The sequence below is a fragment of the Ovis aries genome, chromosome 20 (genome assembly GCF_016772045.2).
Source record: "Ovis aries strain OAR_USU_Benz2616 breed Rambouillet chromosome 20, ARS-UI_Ramb_v3.0, whole genome shotgun sequence".
In the NCBI taxonomy this organism is placed as follows: domain Eukaryota; kingdom Metazoa; phylum Chordata; class Mammalia; order Artiodactyla; family Bovidae; genus Ovis; species Ovis aries.
Window position 1 is genome coordinate 25,818,558 of NC_056073.1, and position 19,770 is coordinate 25,838,327.

General features: G+C 35.9%; 1 protein-coding gene across 8 annotated transcripts in view; it reads left to right on the forward strand.

The window, feature by feature from the left end:
• LOC105603754 (butyrophilin subfamily 1 member A1-like) overlaps positions 1 to 19,770 on the forward strand; it is a 71,834-nt gene that overhangs the window by 2,344 nt on the left and 49,720 nt on the right. For all 8 annotated transcript variants that reach the window (XM_042237225.2, XM_042237229.2, XM_042237230.2 and 5 more), the window contains exon 3: positions 6,557 to 6,649. In XM_042237225.2, coding sequence (XP_042093159.1) covers positions 6,557 to 6,649 — 93 coding nt within the window. The remainder of the gene's footprint in view (positions 1 to 6,556; positions 6,650 to 19,770) is intronic.

A 19,770-nucleotide genomic window follows, 5' to 3' on the forward strand; every position in this document is an offset into this window, starting at 1 on the left:
AGAATTAGATATATTCTCATTGCAAAATGACATTTATTTTCATGATTAAATTTGTTCTAATGTATTTAATAGTCTCTAGCATATGTAATTTTTAACTATTTAAAATTGCAATATTAATTTAATGGACTATTCTGAAGTCATTAAAGTCATGAATTTGAAGAGTGTGGATATATATCAGGTAATATATTTATTGAAAAATTAAGATAAAAATATAAATGAAGAAAAATGAAAAAAGATATTATCATTCAGAAGTTTTTGTACAAAAGAAAAGACAACCTACTGAATGGAAGAAAATATTTGCAAATTATATGACCAAATGGGTTAATATCCAAAATATATAAACAATTCATACAACCCAATATTAAAAAGAGCTAATTTATAAAAGGGCAAAAGAACTAAATAGATGTTTTTCCAAAGAAAATATACAGATGAGCAACAGGGCTTAGGATCCTTTTTTAAAAAATCTCTCAGAGATCTTTTATAATGTCTCATTCATTTTTTATTTTACTTATTGGAGTCTTCTTTTTTCTTAATTAATCATGTCTAGCTAAGTGCTTGCAAATTTTATCTTTTTTTGAAAAATCTCATATTGTTTTGTTAATTTTTTTCATTGTTTCTGTTTTCTGCACTGAATCTTATTATTTCCATCCTTTTGCTAACTTTGAGTTTAGTTTATTCTTTTTACAGTTCCTTGAGATATAACATCATTTATTTGAGATCTTTTTTTCAAACTTTGGAGATATTTTTAGTGTAATCTTTTATAACTAGAAACTTCCCTTTTAGTACTGCTTAGACATAAAAGTAATAATCCTCAGTCAAAAGCTAGCAAACTGAATTCAACAGCACATCAAAAAACTATACACTATGCCCAAATGGGATTTTACCAGTAGGATACAAGGTTGGTTCCACATACCCAGATCAATCAGTGTGATACGACGTCAGTCAGTCAGTTCAGTCGTTCAGTTGTGTTCGACTCTTTGTGACCCCATGAATCGTAGCACCGCCAGGCTTCCCTGTCCATCACCAATTCTCAGAGTTTACCCAAACTCATGTCCGTCGAGTCGGTAATGCCATCCAGCCATCTCATTCTCTGTTGTCCTGTTCTCATCTTGCCCCCAATCTTTCCCAGCATCAGAGTTTTTTCCAATGAGTCAGCTCTTCACATCAGGTGACCAAAGTATTGAAGTTTCAGCTTCAACATCAGTCCTTCCAGTGAACACCCAGGACTGATTTCCTTTAGGATGGACTGGTTGGATCTCCTTGCAGTCCAAAGGACATCACAGACCATAATATTTAAAACAACATGATCACTTCCATAGATGCAGAAAAAGCATTTGACCAAATTCAACATCCATTCATGCTTTAGAAAAAGAAAGATTTCAAACAAAATAGATATAAAAGGAATTTAACACAATAAAGGCCATATGTGAACAGCCCATAGATAGAATTATAATTAATAAGAAAAAGCTTTTTCTTTAAGATCCTGTACAAGGCAAGCATGCCCATTTTCTCCCTTCTATTCAACCTAGTAATGGAAGTACTAGCAAGAGCAATTACACATGAAAAAAATTAAAGTTATCCAAATCACAAAGGAAAAATAAAATTGTCTCTATTCCCAGATTGCATGCTTCTACATGTAGAAAACCATAAAGATGTCACCAAAAAACTTCTAAAACTCATTTAAAAATCATATAAATTTTCAAGATAAAGAAACACACATAAAAAAAGAAACACAAAATTCAGTACCATATCTTTACATTAAAAACAAAATATCCAAAAAAGAAATCAAGTAAACAGTCCCATTTACAGAAAACAATCCCATTTACAGAATAATCAAAAAGAACAAAATACATTTAACCAAATACAAGGAAAGTAAAAGATCTATATACTCAAAACTACAAGAAGATACAAATAAATGGACAAATATCTTATGTTCATGGATTGGAAGAATTAATAGTGTTAAAATGGTCATACTACCCAGAGTAATCCACAGATTCAATGAAATTCCTATTAAAATCTCAATGGTATTTTACATAGAAATAGAAAAATCAATGCTAAAATGTGTATGAAACCACAAAAGATCCAAAACAATCTTGAACAAGAATAAAATGGAGATATTACACTTCCTTGATTTCAAATTACACTAATCCAAATGATATGGAACTTTGGAACTGTCATACAAACGAACATACAGACCAATGAAACAGAATAGAGCCCAGAAATGAGCACATGCATATAAGGTCCACTAATTTTTCAGCAATGGGGAAAGGATAGTCTTTTCAAAAGTGCTTGAAAAGCTATACATTTATATTAAGTTGAAAATAATGCAATCTATATGTAAATGGCAATGGCAAGAGTGTGATGGTTTTTTGCCCATATAAGTCATTCAGGATGATAATAGCATATATGCTGAAGATAAGAGGCAGAAATAAAATCTGCAAAATAGTCTATGAGAAACAAATTGAAAATTAGCCTACTCACCTCTCTAGAACACAAACACAAATTTTCTTAATTATTCTGATGTTTACATAAATGCTGAATATTTTTCTTTTGTTTTTTAGTGATCAATACACAGAGAACATGAGTAATATTTTTATTTAGTGTTATCCTAGTGCTTATCTTATTAGTGGGTTTTTCAGTACATTTTTGTGTTCTTTGTCTTCACTAGCATTTACATATTTATTTTTAAATTTCCTCTTTTCTTTCCATGCCTTCAAGAAAATGGCAATTTTATATAACTTTGTTGATGACCAGATTGTTCTATCTTAATCTTTTCTAACTTTTATTCTTCAACTTTAATCTATCCCGTTGCTCTTTTTCTTTCACTTTTACTTTGCTCACTAGCCACAATTTTTCTTTTGTGTTTTAGTGATCAATACAGAAAGAGGTGAGTAATATTTTTGTTTAGTGAATTCCAATGATTACCATATTCTTTGATATGTTGAGATGAGAGTCATCGAGGTATAAAATGTTGAGATGAGAAGTACTGATGTATAGAGCCTGACGTCACTATTTGTAGAATAGCTTCTTCAAAGCTTTTTAGATTTTGGTTACTTACTGCAATTTCTGATATAGCATTTCCTTGAAGCACTCATTTTAATTTTTCCAAATCTTCAAGGAGCGTAACTGTATCCAAAGTGGCTAATAAATTTCTTTTTGGTGACTATTACTTTAGAGAAATTCTTTTTAACTGAGATTCTCGAGAAATCTTTACTAACCTCTTAAAAGATCAAAGTCATAATTTCTCCTTTGTCATTCTGTCATTGTTGAATGCTCCCACTTATAATCTGTCAGATGACGTTGCTTTGGGAACCTGTATTACCAAATCGAAGGATTTATCTGCCTCCTAATTTTATTGATTGAATTCGATCTTTTCTGCACAGCTTTGTCAAGAAACTGCTCAGAAGCAAAAGAAGATGAATTTCATTACCCTATTATCTTATTTATCATTGTCCATCTACTTATTCACTACTGCTGTTTTTTTAGCTTTTCCATTTTTCCCTTGGGCTTTCACCTTCCATTATATTTCTTTATGTTCCTAGGCATATTGCTAAGTCGTTTCAGTCGTGTCTGACTTTTTGACACCCCATGGACTATAGCCCTCCAGGTTCCCCCGTCCATAGGATTCTCCAGGCAAGAATACTGGAGTGGGTTGCCATCTCCTCCTTCAGGGGATCTTCCCGACCCAAGGATCAAACCCATGTCTCTTATGTCTCCTTTGACAGGCAGGTTCTTTACCACTAGCACCATCTGGAAAAATGTATCTCTCAGATTGAAGAGATGCTCAGATGTGTATGCTCAGTCACTTCCAACTCTCTGCAACCCCATGACTGACTGAACCCCTCCAGGTTCCTCTGTCCCTGGAATATTCCAGGCAAGAATACTGGAGTGGGTTGCCATTTCCTACTCCAGGGAATCTCCCTAACCCAAGGATCGAATTCGCATCTCCTGCATTGGCAGGTGGATTTTTTACCACTGCATCACCTGAGAAGCCATATAAATAATATTTTAATTTGTCTCTCACACTGAAGGTTACACGATTTTTAAATGTACCCTTTCTTCCACACATTGCCTTCTTTTTTCTTCACACCTCCTCTGATTCTGACATTCTGCCTCCCTCTTTCATTTATACTTGTGATTGCATTTGACCCACCCAGAAAATCAAAGATAGCTTCCCCATCTGGATGTCAGCTTAATCACATTTGCAGAGTCCCTTTTGCTATATAAGATGATATACTCACAGAATCCAAAGATTAGTATGTGGGCATTTTTAGAAGGCCATATTCCTATCACAAAATATGCTTCTGCATCATTCTCAACTGTATATGGAGATATTTTATAGTTTTTGTGCTTTGGAGATTTGTAAAATATTGTACATGTATACAGTGCCACAAGATTGTTTTAATAAAGAGAAATCCTCAATATATCACTATGGATTTTTTAATACAAATTTGAGGAAACCAGACCATTTTTCTCTTTTTATAAGTTTTATATAAAAATTATTCTTTTATATTGGAGGAGGGCATGGCAACCCACTCCAGCATTCTTGCCTGGAGAATCCCCATGGACAGCGGACTACAGTCCACGGGGTGGCAAAGAGCTGGACATGACTATGTGACTAAGCACACAGCACATATTCTTTTATATAGATTCTTATGGATATGTAATGACACACTATGTCCTATTTTATCTTCTGGCTTCTTCCAATCAGTAATTATTTTGACATCCATCCATGTTATTTATTACTAAGTAGTATCCTATTATATGGATATATCACAATTGATTCATCTATTAACTTGTTTACAAGTATTTGGCTTGTTTCCGTCTTTTTGGATACTAAATAAAACTGCTATGCACTTCCTGGGAAAGTATTTGTATAGATGTACGATTTCACCTATCTTGAAAGTAGAATAGCTTTATCATATATTTTCTAGTCAATTTATTTCTACTCTAATCTCTATTATTTTATTCCTTCTACTTTTCATGCATTTAATTTGCTTCTATTTTCATCAGATATTAGGTTGGAAGTTTAGATTTTTTAAATTTTTATACAATTTTTAAAGGTTACTCTCCATTTACAGTTATTACTGTAAAATGCTGTTTATATTCTCAGTGTTAACCAACACATCCTTGAGCCTTTCTTACACCCAATAATTTGTATGTCCCTGGCTCTAATCCCTATATTGCCCTTCTCCCCTCCCCACTGGTAACTACCAGTTTCTTCTTTGTATCTCTGTCTGCTTCTTTTTTGTTACATTCACTAGTTTGTTGTATTATTTAGATTCCACATATAAATAAAATCATACAATCTCTTTCTCTCTCTGACTTATTTAGCAAAGTTGTGCCCAACTCTTTGCATGCCAGGCTCCTCTGTCCATGGAATTGTCCAGTCAGGAATACAGGAGTGGATTGCCATTCCCTTCTCCAAGGGCTCTTCCCAAGCCAGGAATCGAACCAGGTCTCCCAAATTGCAGGCAGATTCTTTACCATCTGATCCACCAAGGAAGACCTGATATTTAGCAAGTAGGAAAACTAAATGGAAAGAATTTTTCATGGCAAAGACCTCTCCTTTCCTTTAATATTCTCCATCTTTGTCATTTGCCATTTTAATTCCTAAATGACTTGGTGTAAATCTCTTTGAAATCACCTCACTTATGACACTGTGCTTCCTGGGCCTAGATACCTATTTCCTTCCCCAGGGTAGAGAAGTTTTCAGCCATTATGTCTTCAAATGTGTTTTCTGTTCCTTTCTTTCTTCTCCTCCTACTGCTGCTGCTGCTGCTAAGTCGCTGCAGTCGTGTCTGACTGTGCGACCCCATAGACGGCAGCCTACCAGGCTCCCCCGTCCCTGAGATTCTCCAGGCAAGAACACTGGAGTGGGTTGCCATTTCCTTCTCCAATGCATGAAAGTGAAAAGTGAAAGTGAAGTCGCTCAGCCGTGTCCGACTCTTAGCGACCCCATGGACTGCAGCCTACCAGGCTCCTCCGTCCATGGGATTTTCCAGGCAAGAGTACTGGAGTGGGGGTGCCGATGCCTTCTCCGCTTCTCCTCCTGGGACCTCTATAATGTGAAAGCGGGTATGCTTGATATGGTCACAGAGTCCCCTTAAACTCTCTGCAAATTTTAAATTCTATTTCCTTTTACTGTTTTGATTGGGATCCATAAAAATTCTCCACAAATTTTCTTTCCTAGTTTAGTCCTCTATGGCTAAATTAAGTTAACCAACCATTCATTGGCCATTTTTCTAAGGTGTACCTAACCTTAAGGACCAGAACTCCTGGAGATCCAACTAATACATCATATAACTGCAGGGAACCTTCCTGAGCAAAGAAAGTGTAAATTCTGTTTCGATGCATTCCCCATCACAACTAGTGTAATATCACAGACATAGCTGATGTTAAAAAACATGTTTTTGTTTTTTTGAACAAAAAGACATCTTTTAAATTCCTCCAGATGGGAGAAGAAAAATGAAAGTGGATTCTTCTGGGGTGAAAGGGGAGTAAGAATGAATATTGAATCTAACTGTACATGTCTATATTTTGTTTTGCTTTTCAGAAAAATTTTTGTGGAAAAATATAACGGAACTGCTTAAAACTGGGATGCTCATAATTGGAATTTACTATTGCAGAAAAATATACAAGAAACTGGGTAAGATTTAAAAACATAATACAATAAATTATGACAAAGCCAATAAAATGAGTGGGAAAATGAAAATAAGGAAAGAGTAATACAAATTTTGTTCTGGACCATTTAGGAAAAAGCAAGATTCTCAGAGAAGGAAAAAAAATTCCCCCATCTCTCTTTGTTCTTTTGCTAGTCTAATAATGAAATTGACACAGGTAGATTAACAGGAGAAAAAAAATAATTTTGTCCATAAAGAGGTCTCATAGATGTGAAAACTAAGAAGTAATTAAAGTTGGATGTTTATATACTTTTTAAACAAAGAAACAATAAATTTGTGAAGAAGTGACATAGCAAAGAAATTTAGGCCATGTTACTAATTAATGATGGAGAAGGCAATGGCACCCCACTCCAGCACTCTTGCCTGGAAAATCCCATGGACAGAAATGAAGAAGAAATTATTTTGGAAATACACATTATCATGTATCCCAATGTTCATGGCAGCACTATTTACAAGACATGGAAGCAACCCTAATGTGCATTAAAATAAAAGACAAATATTATATAATATTCACTTTTATATGGAATATTAAAAATAATACCAAAATCCTATTTACAAACAGAAACAGACTCAGAGACATTGAAAACAAACTTCTGGTTATCAAAGAAAGAGTGGGTAGGGTAAATAGAAGTAAGGAATTAACAAATAAACACTGCTACATATAAAACAGATGAAAAACAAGGACCTACTGTATAGCACAGGGCTTCCCTGGTGGCTGAGAGGTTAAAGCATCTGCCCGCAATGCAGGAGACCCGGGTTCGACCCCTGGATCAGGAAGATCCCCTGGAGAAGGAAATGGCAAACCACTCCAGTATTCTTGCCTGGAGAATCCCATGGCCGGAGGAGCCTGGTAGGCTACAGTCCACGGGGTCGCAAAGAGTCGGACACGACTGAGCGACTTCACTTTCACTTTCTTTCACTGTATAGCACAAAGAACTATATCCAATACATTATAATAATCTATAATGGAAATGAATTTGAAAAATATGTGTGCATATATATATATATGTGAATTACTGTGCTGTACAGCTGAAACTTTAACATAATGTTATAAATCATTTGTACTTCAACTTAAAACAATGAATGCCTAACTAGTGTCACAAGTGATTAAAAACCTTTTAAAAAGGTAACTTCTAGGACTAGCATTCCTAAAATTCTCTCTCAGTATGGTAAATTGACTTAATTTTGGCCCCCTCTGAATTTCTGGAGATACAGTGAGCAAATGGAGGGTTTCTCACTATGGATGTGTTAGGTTGTGGGTATTGATATTCCTATTTGATCTCTTCTGTGTATATGCATGTTCTATATGAGTGTTTTGTGTTTCTGAACACTAATAAATTGAACTGTAAATGCAAATTTTACAGTAGATTAGAGTTATTATGTGTTTGTATCTTTTGATATTTACATGGATATCTTCATTTTATTTTTTGGATATTTTAGGGGGGAAAATTGGTAAATATTTCAGACACTCTTCCCATAATCATTTAAATGATTAGTATCATTCCCTCCCTTTCTCTCTCTTTGGCATCCATTCACTCATTCTTCCCCTGATCCCTCTCCAATTGTTTGTATATGGACTACTTTCATATCAACTTCTTCTATCTGTTTTTCCCTAGTTCCAACTCTTCCTATTCCTTGCTTTTCATTATATACCTAGTCTTTTCTATAAACCTCATTGGTTTCCTTTCTTCCTTTTTATGTCTCCTGAAAGTTGTCTTGATTTGATTCTAATTTTTGTAGGGATGAGTGATATCAGGCTGATCACCACATCACTCCCATGCAATAGATGTTTTCATGGGAGTGGGAAATGACCGCCGATGTTGAGTCATTGTGACCTTTCAAGTTCAAGGAACAATAACTATGTGATCAATACTGACCCAAAACTTAAGTGAAGAGAAGATTCCAAATTTGTTGAGTAAATTGTTCTGCCTTCTGCTCTTTCAAAGACTATTAATTCAGATGATGTTCCTTGATTACATGTGAGTGCTAACCCTACTCTCCCATTCCCCTGATCTTATTACCCAGTTGTTTACAGGTATACAAATGCTTTATCCAATAAGGAAGCCCCACAGTATTATGCAGGCTTTGAACTCAAGATTTCTATTGGCGCAAAATGCATATTTAAAAGCTTTATTCAGAAAACACTAATTCAAATACTAAATGTTTATCTCCTTTATTCTCTTTATGTTTTTCATTGATATTTTTATATAGAATTTAGCACTATAGGAGGCTAAAAGTGGTTACTGATCCACGTGTACTAAAGGTCCCTTTATATTTCCTCATCACTTTTTAAATATGTTGCTCATACATCTATTCATGCTAATTTTCTATTCTGAAATAGGTAGAAGTGGTAACACAAAACCAAGGATCTGATACTGATGAACTCAGAAATCCTAATTTAACTCTTCTGATGGGGCCACTTCCAATCTTGGGTGATTTTGCACAATGGAATGTATGGAATGAAAATGGTTATTTCTCATTAGTATGGTGGACTTTGAAACTTTTGGTTTTAATTTTAATAAACAGTGGTCCATTTGAACCAAAAGTAAACCAAGGAAGTTTTTCCCAATTTTTGACCTAGTCCCTTCCTGACATTGTTCTCTCTTTTGAATGAATTGAATTTCTTTTCTTTTGTTGATCAATTAGAGTGAAGAAAGAAAACGTATGAGTCACAATGTATTTCACTGTGAATATACGCATGGTTTCATCTGTGTTTTTATACCCTTTTCCCCAACAATCTATTTCCATGTTTCTAAACACCATCATACAAATAGCTTACATGATTTGTCTTTTTATTTAATCTTCCCAAATTTAGTTTGCCTTCTGCATTTGGCATTCCATTTTCCCCATTAGTACTTCTGTGATTTTCTCTTCTTGATACAATCTAGGCAGACATTTCTTTTTGTCAACAAAATATTAATATTTGTATATTACAAAGATTTACCAGTTTCAAGCTTCTGAAGTGTGAGTTTTCTCCACTATATGCTCAGTCTTTTGATGTACAAACCCTTTCACTATCACTTAGTACTTATACATTTCCTTCACGTGTTTTCATACATGAAAGACCTGCTTCACTTAGACTTTAGCTAAAATAGAAATTTGCATAACACTAGTTCATATATATATATAAGGTCAGTTTTCATTCCAATCCCAAAGAAAGGCAATGCCAAAGAATGCTCAAACTATGGCACAATTGCACTCATCTCACACACTAATAAAGTAATGCTCAAAATTCTCCAAGCCAGGCTTCAACAGCACATGAACCATGAACTTCCAGATGTTCAAGCTGGTTTTAGAAAGGCAGAGGAACCAGAGATTAAATTGCCAACATCCGTTGGATCATCAAAAAAGCAAGAGAGTTCTATTTCTGCTTTATTGACTATGCCAAAGCCTTTGACTGTGTGGATCACAATAAACTGTGCAAAATTCTTAAAGAGATGAGAATAACAGACCACCTGACCTGCCTCTTGAGAAATCTGTTAGGAAACAACAGTTAGAACTGGACATGGAACAACAGACTGGTCCCAAATAGGGAAAGGAGTATGTCGAGGGTATTTTGTCACCCTGCTTATTTAATTTATATGCAGAGTACATCATGAGAAATGCCAGGCTGGATGAAGCACAAGCTGGAATCAAGATTGCCAGGAGAAATATCAATAACCTCAGATACGCAGATGACACAACTCTCATGGCAGAAAACAAAGAACTAAAGAGCCTCTTGATGAAAGAGGAGAGTGAAAAAGTTGACTTAAAACTCAATATTCAAAAAACTAAGATCATGGCATCTGGTCCCATCACTTCATGGCAAATAGATGGGGAAACAGTGGAAACAGTGACAGACTTTATTTTCGGGGGCTCAAAAATCGCTATACATGGTGACTGCAGCCATGAAATTAAAAGATGCTTACTCCTTGAAAGAAAAGCTATGACCAACCTAGACAACATATTAAAAAGCAGAGATATTACTTTGCCAACAAAGGTCCGTCTAGTCAAGGCTATGGTTTTTCCAGTAGTCATGTATGGATGTGAAAGTTGGACTATAAAAGGAAGCTGAGGGTTGAAAAATTGATGCTTTTGAACTGTGGTGTTGGAGAAGACTCTTGAGAGTCCCTTGGACTGCAAGGAGATCCAACCAGTCCCTCCTAAAGGAAATTGGTCCTGAATATTCATTGGAAGGACTGATGCTGAAGCTGAAACTCCAATGCTTTGGCCACCTGATGTGAAAAACTGACTCATTTGAAAAGACCGTGATGCTGGGAAAGATTGAAGGCAGGAGGTGAAGAGGACGCAGAGGGTGAGGTGGTTGGATGGCATCACTGACTCAATGAATGTGAGTTTGAGTAAACTCCGGGAGTTGACAATGGACAGGGAGGCCTTGTGTGCTGCAGTCCATGGAGTCGCAAAGAGTCGGGCACGACTCAGCAACTGAACTGAACTGAACTGAGTTTATATATTCATTTATTGACAAACGTGAATAGAATCATCCAGTCTACAAACCCTGTATTTCTTTGACAACACTGGTTCAAGATATTGGACAATCTTTGTGGCTCTTAACATTTTAGTTATTACAATCATCAATTTAACCCCACCTATTAAGTAATAGACAAATTTTTAGAACTAATAAACTGAATAATTATACATTAGTACCGTCAACATAGGTAAAGATCATCTCGAAAAGGTCAACTTCAAAACTGACATTTTAATACTTTTTCCCAATTTAGACCAGACTTTTATTTTTACCCCTGTTCTCTTTCAGGAAAATACTATATTTTAAAACTGAACTTTCATTCACAGTCCACAGTGTGTGTGTATGTGTGTTTAATTAATTCTTTTAATTGGAGGCTAATTACTTTACAATATTGTAGTGGTTTTTGTCATTCATTGACATGACTCAGTCATGGATGTGCATGTGTCCCCCATCCAGAAACCGCTCCCATCTCCCTTCCCACCCCATCTCTCAAGGTTGTCCCAGTGCAACGGCTTTGAATGCCCTGTCTCATGCATCAAACCTGGCCTGGCAATATATTTGACATATGGTAATATACATGTTTCAATGCTATTCTCTCAAATCATCCCACCCTCACCTTCTCCCATAGAGTCCAAAAGTCTATTCTTTATATCTGTATCTCTTTTGCTGTCTCACATATAGGGTCATCATTACCATCTTAAATTCCATATATATGTGTTAATATACTGTATTGTGGTTTTTCTTTCTGACTTACTTCTCTATATATAATATATGGCTCCAGTTCCACCCACCTCATTAGAACTGATTCAAATGCATTCTTTTTACTAGCTGAGTAATACTCCATTGTGTATATGTACCACAGCTTTCTTATCCATTCGTCTGCCAATGGACATCTAGGTTGCTTCCATGTCCTAGCTATTGTAAATAGTGCTGCAATGAACATTGGGATACACGTGTCTCTTTCAATTCCTGTTTCCTCAGTATGCATGCCCAGTAGTGGGATTGCTGGGTCATATGGCAGTTCCATTTCCAGTTTTTAAGGAATCTCCACACTGTTCTCCATAGTGGTTGTACTAGCTTGCATTCCCACCAACAGTGTAAGAAGGTTCCTTTTCTCCACACTCTCTCCAGCATTTATTTTTTGTAGACTTTTTGATAGCAGCCATTCTGACAGGCATGAGATGGTACCTCATTATGGTTTTGATTTGCATTTCTCTGATAATGAGTGATGTTGAGCATCTTTTCATGTGTTTGTTAGCCATCTGTATGTCTTCTTTGGAGAAATGTCTGTTTCGTTGTTTGGCCCATTTTTTGATTGGGTCGTTCTGGTATCGAGCTACAGGAGCTGCTTGTATATTTTTTAGATTAATTCTTTGTCAGTTGCTTCATTTGCTATTATTTTCTTCCATTCTGAAGGCTATATTTTCACCTTGTTTATAGTTTCCTTCATTGTACAAAAGCTTTTAAGTTTAATTAAGTCCTATTTGTTTATTTTTGCTTTTCTTCCATTACTCTGAGAGGTGGGTCATAGAGGATCCTGCTGTGATTTATGTCAGAAAGTGTTTTGCCTATGTTTTCCTTTAGGAGTTTTATAGTTTCTGGTCTTAGGTTTAGATCTTTAATCCATTTTGAGTTGATTTTTGTGTATGGTGTTAGAAAGTGTTCCAGTTTCATTCTTTTACAGGTGGTTGACCAGTTTTCCCAGAATCACTTGTTTTCTGTGTGTTTCTGTTGTGTCTGTGTGTTAGTTCTCATTTTAAACATGACACATGTATGATACATGATATCATATGTATCAATATTTTCCACAAATTTTGTCTCTTGAATTTCCATGATTGACCTTAAACTTTCCATTTTATTTTTCTAAAGAACCTCAGGAAAGGACTGGCAAGTAAAACTTATTACTCATAAATGAATTTTACATGACTAATTTCTTGACACCTAACAATTCCCACTCTCTTAATCCATAGGTTTCCCTGTCTTGCCCTTCCCTGGATGTCTGTCTTATATCTCCAAATTTGTTATAGACATTCAGAGAATGTTCTTTCCATTTAGTTTCTCCTCCTAGAAGCCATTTCAATTTTCACTTTTCCCATTCCATATCATTTCTTTCCTACACTTATCAACTTTTTCTGTTTTCCAGAGACTTGTTATAGGCCTACTGAAAACTTGATTAGATAAAGGACATTAAATTTAAAGCACAGGGTTCCATCCTATTTATCTTCTGGGCACATCCCTAGTCAGAATCTTCATCATTTTTTATTTTAAAGGGCATACATTTAGGTCAATGAGACCTTCCCAAATCTGCAGAGATGAAAGAAGACACCTAATAGGCTGAGTGAAGTTTGTTTATTTATTGTCCTTTCAAAGCCTGTGTAAATTCTGCTTTCTTTTCTTGGTCCATAAACTTGACACATTCTTTTATGGTACCCAAATATATTGCCCTAGCATTCCCAGGCATAAGAATATTTCCATTTATTCTTGGAATTTTTTTCTTCCAATAATGGTAATTATTTTCTTTTTATTTGATTTTTTGTTTTCATTTTGAATGCCACAATGAACATCTTGGCAACCCAAACTTTGTTTCCTGTTTTAAGAAGAAATATATATTCCAAGAATTTTTCAGCTCTGTGTTCTTAACTTTTGATGTGAAAGTCAAAGAAAACATTGTCATAAGAAGTAACCAAAGAACTTTTTTTCCTGCAACAGGATATAATCCTGAAACTTTGACATTTCTTAAAGACATTTTTAGTGATAATGTTCACTTCAAAAATAATTCAATTCAGTTAAACATCAAATTTATTCATATAGCAGGTTTTATCTGACTACAGTTACAGCTAGAATTGTGGACAGACAGGCGCCTTTACTCTGTCCTTCTCTTGTCTCTCTTTTTTTTTTTTATCATGGTAAAATAAACAGCATAAGATTTGCCATGTTAAGTGTACAATTCAGTAGCATTAAGTACATTCACATTTTTCTCCAACCATCAGCACTCTCCAACTTTAGAACTTTTTCATCTTCACCAGTTAAAACTCTGTTCCCATTAAACAAACATTCCATTTCCTCTCCCCCACCATGTTAAAACACCATTCTATTTTCCATCTCTGAATTTGACTCCTGTACCTCTCTGGTATATGCATTGATATATGGCTTCATTCTGTTCTGGAAAAGGTGGAAGGCCCAGTGAAAGAATGATTGATAGGTTTTTATCCAAGAAGGGCTGCTATACTACCACTTTACCTGGTGTCATTATCAATAATATTCTTTTTTGTACCTAGGCATAGAAGCATAATATTATTTTATAATTAATGAGATAGCCTTGGAATCTCTCGGTTTCAGTGCTCAGGAACATGTGTCTATAAGAACCTCACAGATAACTCCAGTAGGTTGGAAATTTTGTCCTCTTTCCTTCCTGACTTTTTATTTTCATTTTGAGTGAATTGTTTATTTGTTCTTTTGACTTTATGAATAAATGTGGGAGAAAAGTGGCAAGTCCTATTAATGTGTTTCCCTGTGTACCTAGTCCTGGATCCATCTGATACTGTATTTTTATCACTTATGTTCAGTTACCATCGTTTTCAAAGATAGTGTATGAATATTCTTGTGTGATTTTTCTCTCATTTCTTTCTCTTTTCAAGGATATTTGGCATATTCTGCTGTTATTCAATTTTCCCCATTGGTATTTTTATGATCCATCCTAGAGTTGCAATCTCTGCCGATGTTTTATTCCAATCTAGTTAAAGCTAGTGATCACATACCACTGAAATACTGTCATATTCAGTGTGGCTGATGTAACATGTTTGTCTAATACAGATTGTTGTCCTGTAATTTAAAACTTGTTTCACTGGAATTGAATATTTCATTTCCCTTCCTTTCATGAGATTTAATTCAGATTATTTCATTTAGGCATTGACTCAAATGTGTGCATGTGTGCCAAGTCACTTGTCATTTGTGACTCTTTGTGACACTTTGAACTGTAGCCTGCCAGGCTCCTCTGTCCACAGAATTCTCCAGGCAAGAATACTGGAGCAGGTTGCCATGCCCTCCTCCAGGGGCTCTTCCTGACAGAGGATTGAAACGGAGTATCCTACACTGCAGGCAGATTCTTTATCATCTGAACCACTAAGGAAGCCCAGTTCAGTTGCTCAGTCTGTGTCCAACTCTTTGCGACCCCATGGACTGCAGTATGACAGGCTGCTCTGTCCTTCACTGTCTCCTGGAGTTTGCTCAAATTCATGTCCATTGAGTCAGTGATACCATCCAACCATCTCATCCTCTGTCATCCCCTTCTCCTCCCACCTTCAATCTTACCCAGCATCAAGCTCCTTTCAAATGAGTCAATTCTTCCAATCAGGTGGCCTAAGTATTGGAGCTTCAGCATCAGTCCTTCCAGTGAATATTCAGGAATGGTTTCCTTTAAGATGGGCTGGTTGGATCGCCTTGTAGTCTAAGGGACTCACTCTCAAGAGTCTTCTCAAACACCACAATTCAAAACCATCAATTCTTCAGTGATCAGCTTTCTTCACAGTCCAACTCTCACATCCATACATGACTACCGGAAAAACCAGAGCTTTGACTAGACGGACCTTTGTTGGCAAAGTTATGTCTCTGCTTTTTAATATGCTATCTAGGTTGGTCATAACTTTCCTTCCAAGGAGCAAGTGTCTTTTAATTTCATGGCTGCAGTCACGATCTGCAGTGATTTTGGAGCCCAAGAAAATAAAGTCTGTCATGGTTTCCATTGTTTCCCCATCTATTTGCCATGAAGAGATGGGACCAGGTGCCATGATTTTAATTTTTTGAATGTTGAGTTTTAAGCCAACTTTTTCCCTCTCCCTTTCACTTTCATCAAGAGTCTCTTTAGTCCTTCTTCACTTTCTGCCATAAGGGTAGTTTCATATGCATATCTGAGGTTATTGATATTTCTCCCAGCAATCTTGATTCCAGCTTGTGCTTCATCCAGCCCAGCATTTCTCATGATGTACTCTGCATATAAGTTAAATAAGCAGAGTGACAATATACAACCCTGATGTACTCCTTCCCCGATTTGGAACCAGTCTGTTGTTCCATGTCCAGTTCTGATTGTTGCTTCCTGACCTGCAAATAGATTTCTCAAGAGGCAGGTCAGGTGGTCTGGTATTCCTAACTCTTGAAGAATTTTCCACAGTTTGTTGTGATCCACACAGCCAAAGCCTTTGGCATAGTCAATAAAGCAGAAGTAGATATTTTTCTGGAATTTTCTTGTTTTTTCGATGATCCAGCAGATTTGGCAATTTGATCTCTGGTTCCTCTGCCTTTTCTAAAGCCAGCTTGAACATCTGGAAGTTCATGGTTCATATACTGCTGAATCCTGGCTCGGAGAATTTTAAGCATTACTTTACTAGTGTGTGAGATGAGTGCAGTTGTGCCATGGTTTGAGCATTCTTTGGCCTTTTTCTTTCTTTGGGATTGGAATGAAAACTGACCTTTTCCAGTCCTGTGGCCATTGCTGAGTTTTCCAAACTTGTTGGCATATTGAGTGCAGCACTTTCACAGCATCATCTTTTAGGATTTGAAAGAGCTCAACTGGAATTCAATCACCTCCACTAGTTTTGTGTGTAGTGATGCTTCCTAAGGCCCAATTGACTTCACATTCCAGGATGTCTGGCTCTAGGTGAGTGATCACACCATCGTGATTTCAGGTGTACAGGAAAGTAATTCATTTATATAGACGTGTGTCTATTTTTTCAAATTTTTCCCATTTGACATTAATAAATATTAGAGTAAGTAGAGTTTCCTGTACTATAGAGTAGGTCCTTGTTGACTATTTTTCATATAGTAGTGTGTATCCGTATCATTTTTGTCCTATTAACATTAGCTTTTTCCTATTTTAGTGAAGTGAAAGTTGCCCATTCTTGTCCGACTCTTTGCAATCCTGTGGACTATAGCCCACTAGTCTCCTCTGTTCATGGAATTCTCCAGTCAAGAATACTGGAGTGGGTTGTCATTCCCTTCTCCAAGGGACCTTCTCAACCCAGGGATTCAACCCAAGTCTTCCACAATGTGGGCAAATTCTTTACCATCTGAGCCATGAGGGAACCCTTTTAGTGACTTGTTATAGGTTCACTAAGATGGTGATGAGATGAAGAACATTAAGTTAAAAGGCACTGGGCTCCACTCTATTTATCTCTCAGGACACATCCCTAGTTAGAACTCCCAAGAAAACCCAACTTCATGGGTCCACATGTATGTCAATGAGACCTTCTCAGACCTGCAGTGATGAAAGAAAATGCTTAAAAGACTGAGTCAAATTTCCATATTCATTGTCCCTTCAAAGTGAAAGTGAGTGAAAGTCACTCATTTGTGTCCAGCTCTTTGCCACTCCATGGATAGTCTATGAAATTCTCCAGGCCAGAATACTGGAGTGGATAGCTGTTCCTTTTCCAGGGGATCTTACCAACCCAGCAATCGAATCAGGGTTTCCTGCATTGCAGGTGGATTCTTTACCAGCTGAGTTACAAGGGAAGCATTGTCCCTTCAAAGCCTGTGCAAATTCTGCTATCTTTCCATCATTCATAAACTTGAGGCACATTCTTCCATGTCCTTGAGTACTTTACCCAAGCACTCTTAGTTTTAAGAATATTTCCAATGTTATTTTTAGATTTTTTTTATTCCAAGAATAGTAACCATCTTTTTATGCTTTTTGTTTATATTGTAAATGACAGGTCATCATGGTGATCTGAATTCTGCTTAATGATTGCAGAAGAAATTTATATCTTAGGAAATATTCAATTGTTTATATTCTCTTTTACTTCTTGACTTTTGATGTGAAAGATAAAGAAATCAATACGTTCGAAGTCACTGAGAATTACATTTTCCTACAAAAGGATAAAATTTTAATAATTTTAATATACTTTAATGACAATTTTCAGTGATAATTTTTATTTCAAAGATAATTCAACTCAGGAATATATCAAATTAACATATTTTCACAGGAGTTAAATGACCACTGTTACAGGGTAGATTTGTGGACAGAGAAACTCTGTCCTCCTCATGTCTTCTCAAGTACCTCTCTTGCAAATGAGCTTTTGTTTGCTGTCTGTGAGTTCTGAAAAGAAATGGCTTAAGGCAAGACCTATTATTGATATGATTTTTATCACTAAGGGTGAGCTATACTACCTGTTTTCTTGGTGTCATTTTCAATCTTATTCTTTTTTTTTTTTTTTCTTATTCTTTTTGGAACTCAGACATAAGGTGAAGGTGAAGTCTCTCAGTGATGTCTGACTCTTTGTGACCCCATGGACTGTAGCCTACCAGGCTCTTCCATCCATGGGATTTTCTTGGCAAGAGTACTGGAGTGGGTTGTCGTTTCTTTCTCCAGAGGATCTTCCTGACCCAGGGATCAAACCTAGGTCTCCCACATTGTAGGCAGATGCTTTACCGTCTGAGTCACCAGGGAAGTCTTGAACTCAGGCATATAAGAAGTACAACTCATTTCCCTCTAATTGCTGAAATAGCCTTTGACTCTCATGGTTCAAATATTTATAAATGTGTGTTGGTTAGAACTCCACAGAAAAATATGGCAGTGTTTAAAAATACTGTCCTCCATCATTCTTAACAAGTTACTTCTTTAGGCATGAATCATCTACTTGTGCCTTTGATTTTGTCAGTAAGTGTTCCAAAAAAAAAAAAAAAGGCAAATCTTGTTCACAATTTCCCTGTGTACCTAGTCATAGCTTCATTTTTCTCTTGTAAGTTTGCCTTCAATGCTCGATCATCATCTTCCTCAGAGTCAGTACACACATTCTTGTATGATTTTATCTCATTTTTATGTCCTTTCAATGGTTGTGTGTCATATTTATTTGTTAGTCAATTTCCCACATAGGTGTTTCTGTGATTTGTCCTGTTGTTGCAATCTATCTTAAGTATAGCACTGATGAAGTTGACTCCATTTATAGAGTAAAAGCCCAGTGACAAATTAGACATAATAAGCTGAAAAGCAACAACAGTAGTATATTCAATATAGATAATGAATATTTTTTAAATGTAGACTTTGGAATTATCATTTTAAATTTTTTTCACAATTAATACAATACGTTTACTTTTTACCCATATTCCCTTTGAGAGAATAATCTTTTAACCAAGTGAGCTCTCAGCCACTCTGTATATGTGTGTGGGCATGTTTGTGTATTTGCATTTAGATAGTTAAGAAATAAATATGAATTTTATAATAAATTTTGTTTTCTAATGTACCATTTCCATGACTTTGCCCTTAAACTTCTCATTTTATTTTTCTAAAGAACCTTAGGGAAAAAATGGTAAGTATTCTTAAACATGTTTCTCACAAACCTATTTTACATAAGTAATTTTTTGAGGCCTTGACGTTCCCAGTCTCTTAATCCATATGCTTTCTTTGTATTGCACAATTTTTGGATGTCTACTTTTATCTCTCCAAATGTTAGTTATAGACTTGTCCATAGAGAGTTCTCTTCGTTAATTTCCACTTCTAAAAACCTATTTCAATACCTCCTTATTCCATTCCATATCATTTCTTTCCTGTTAACATTAACTTTTTTCTTTTTTGAGCAATGTTATAGGCTTACTTGGAGAAGGCAGTGGCAACCCACTCCAGTACTTTTG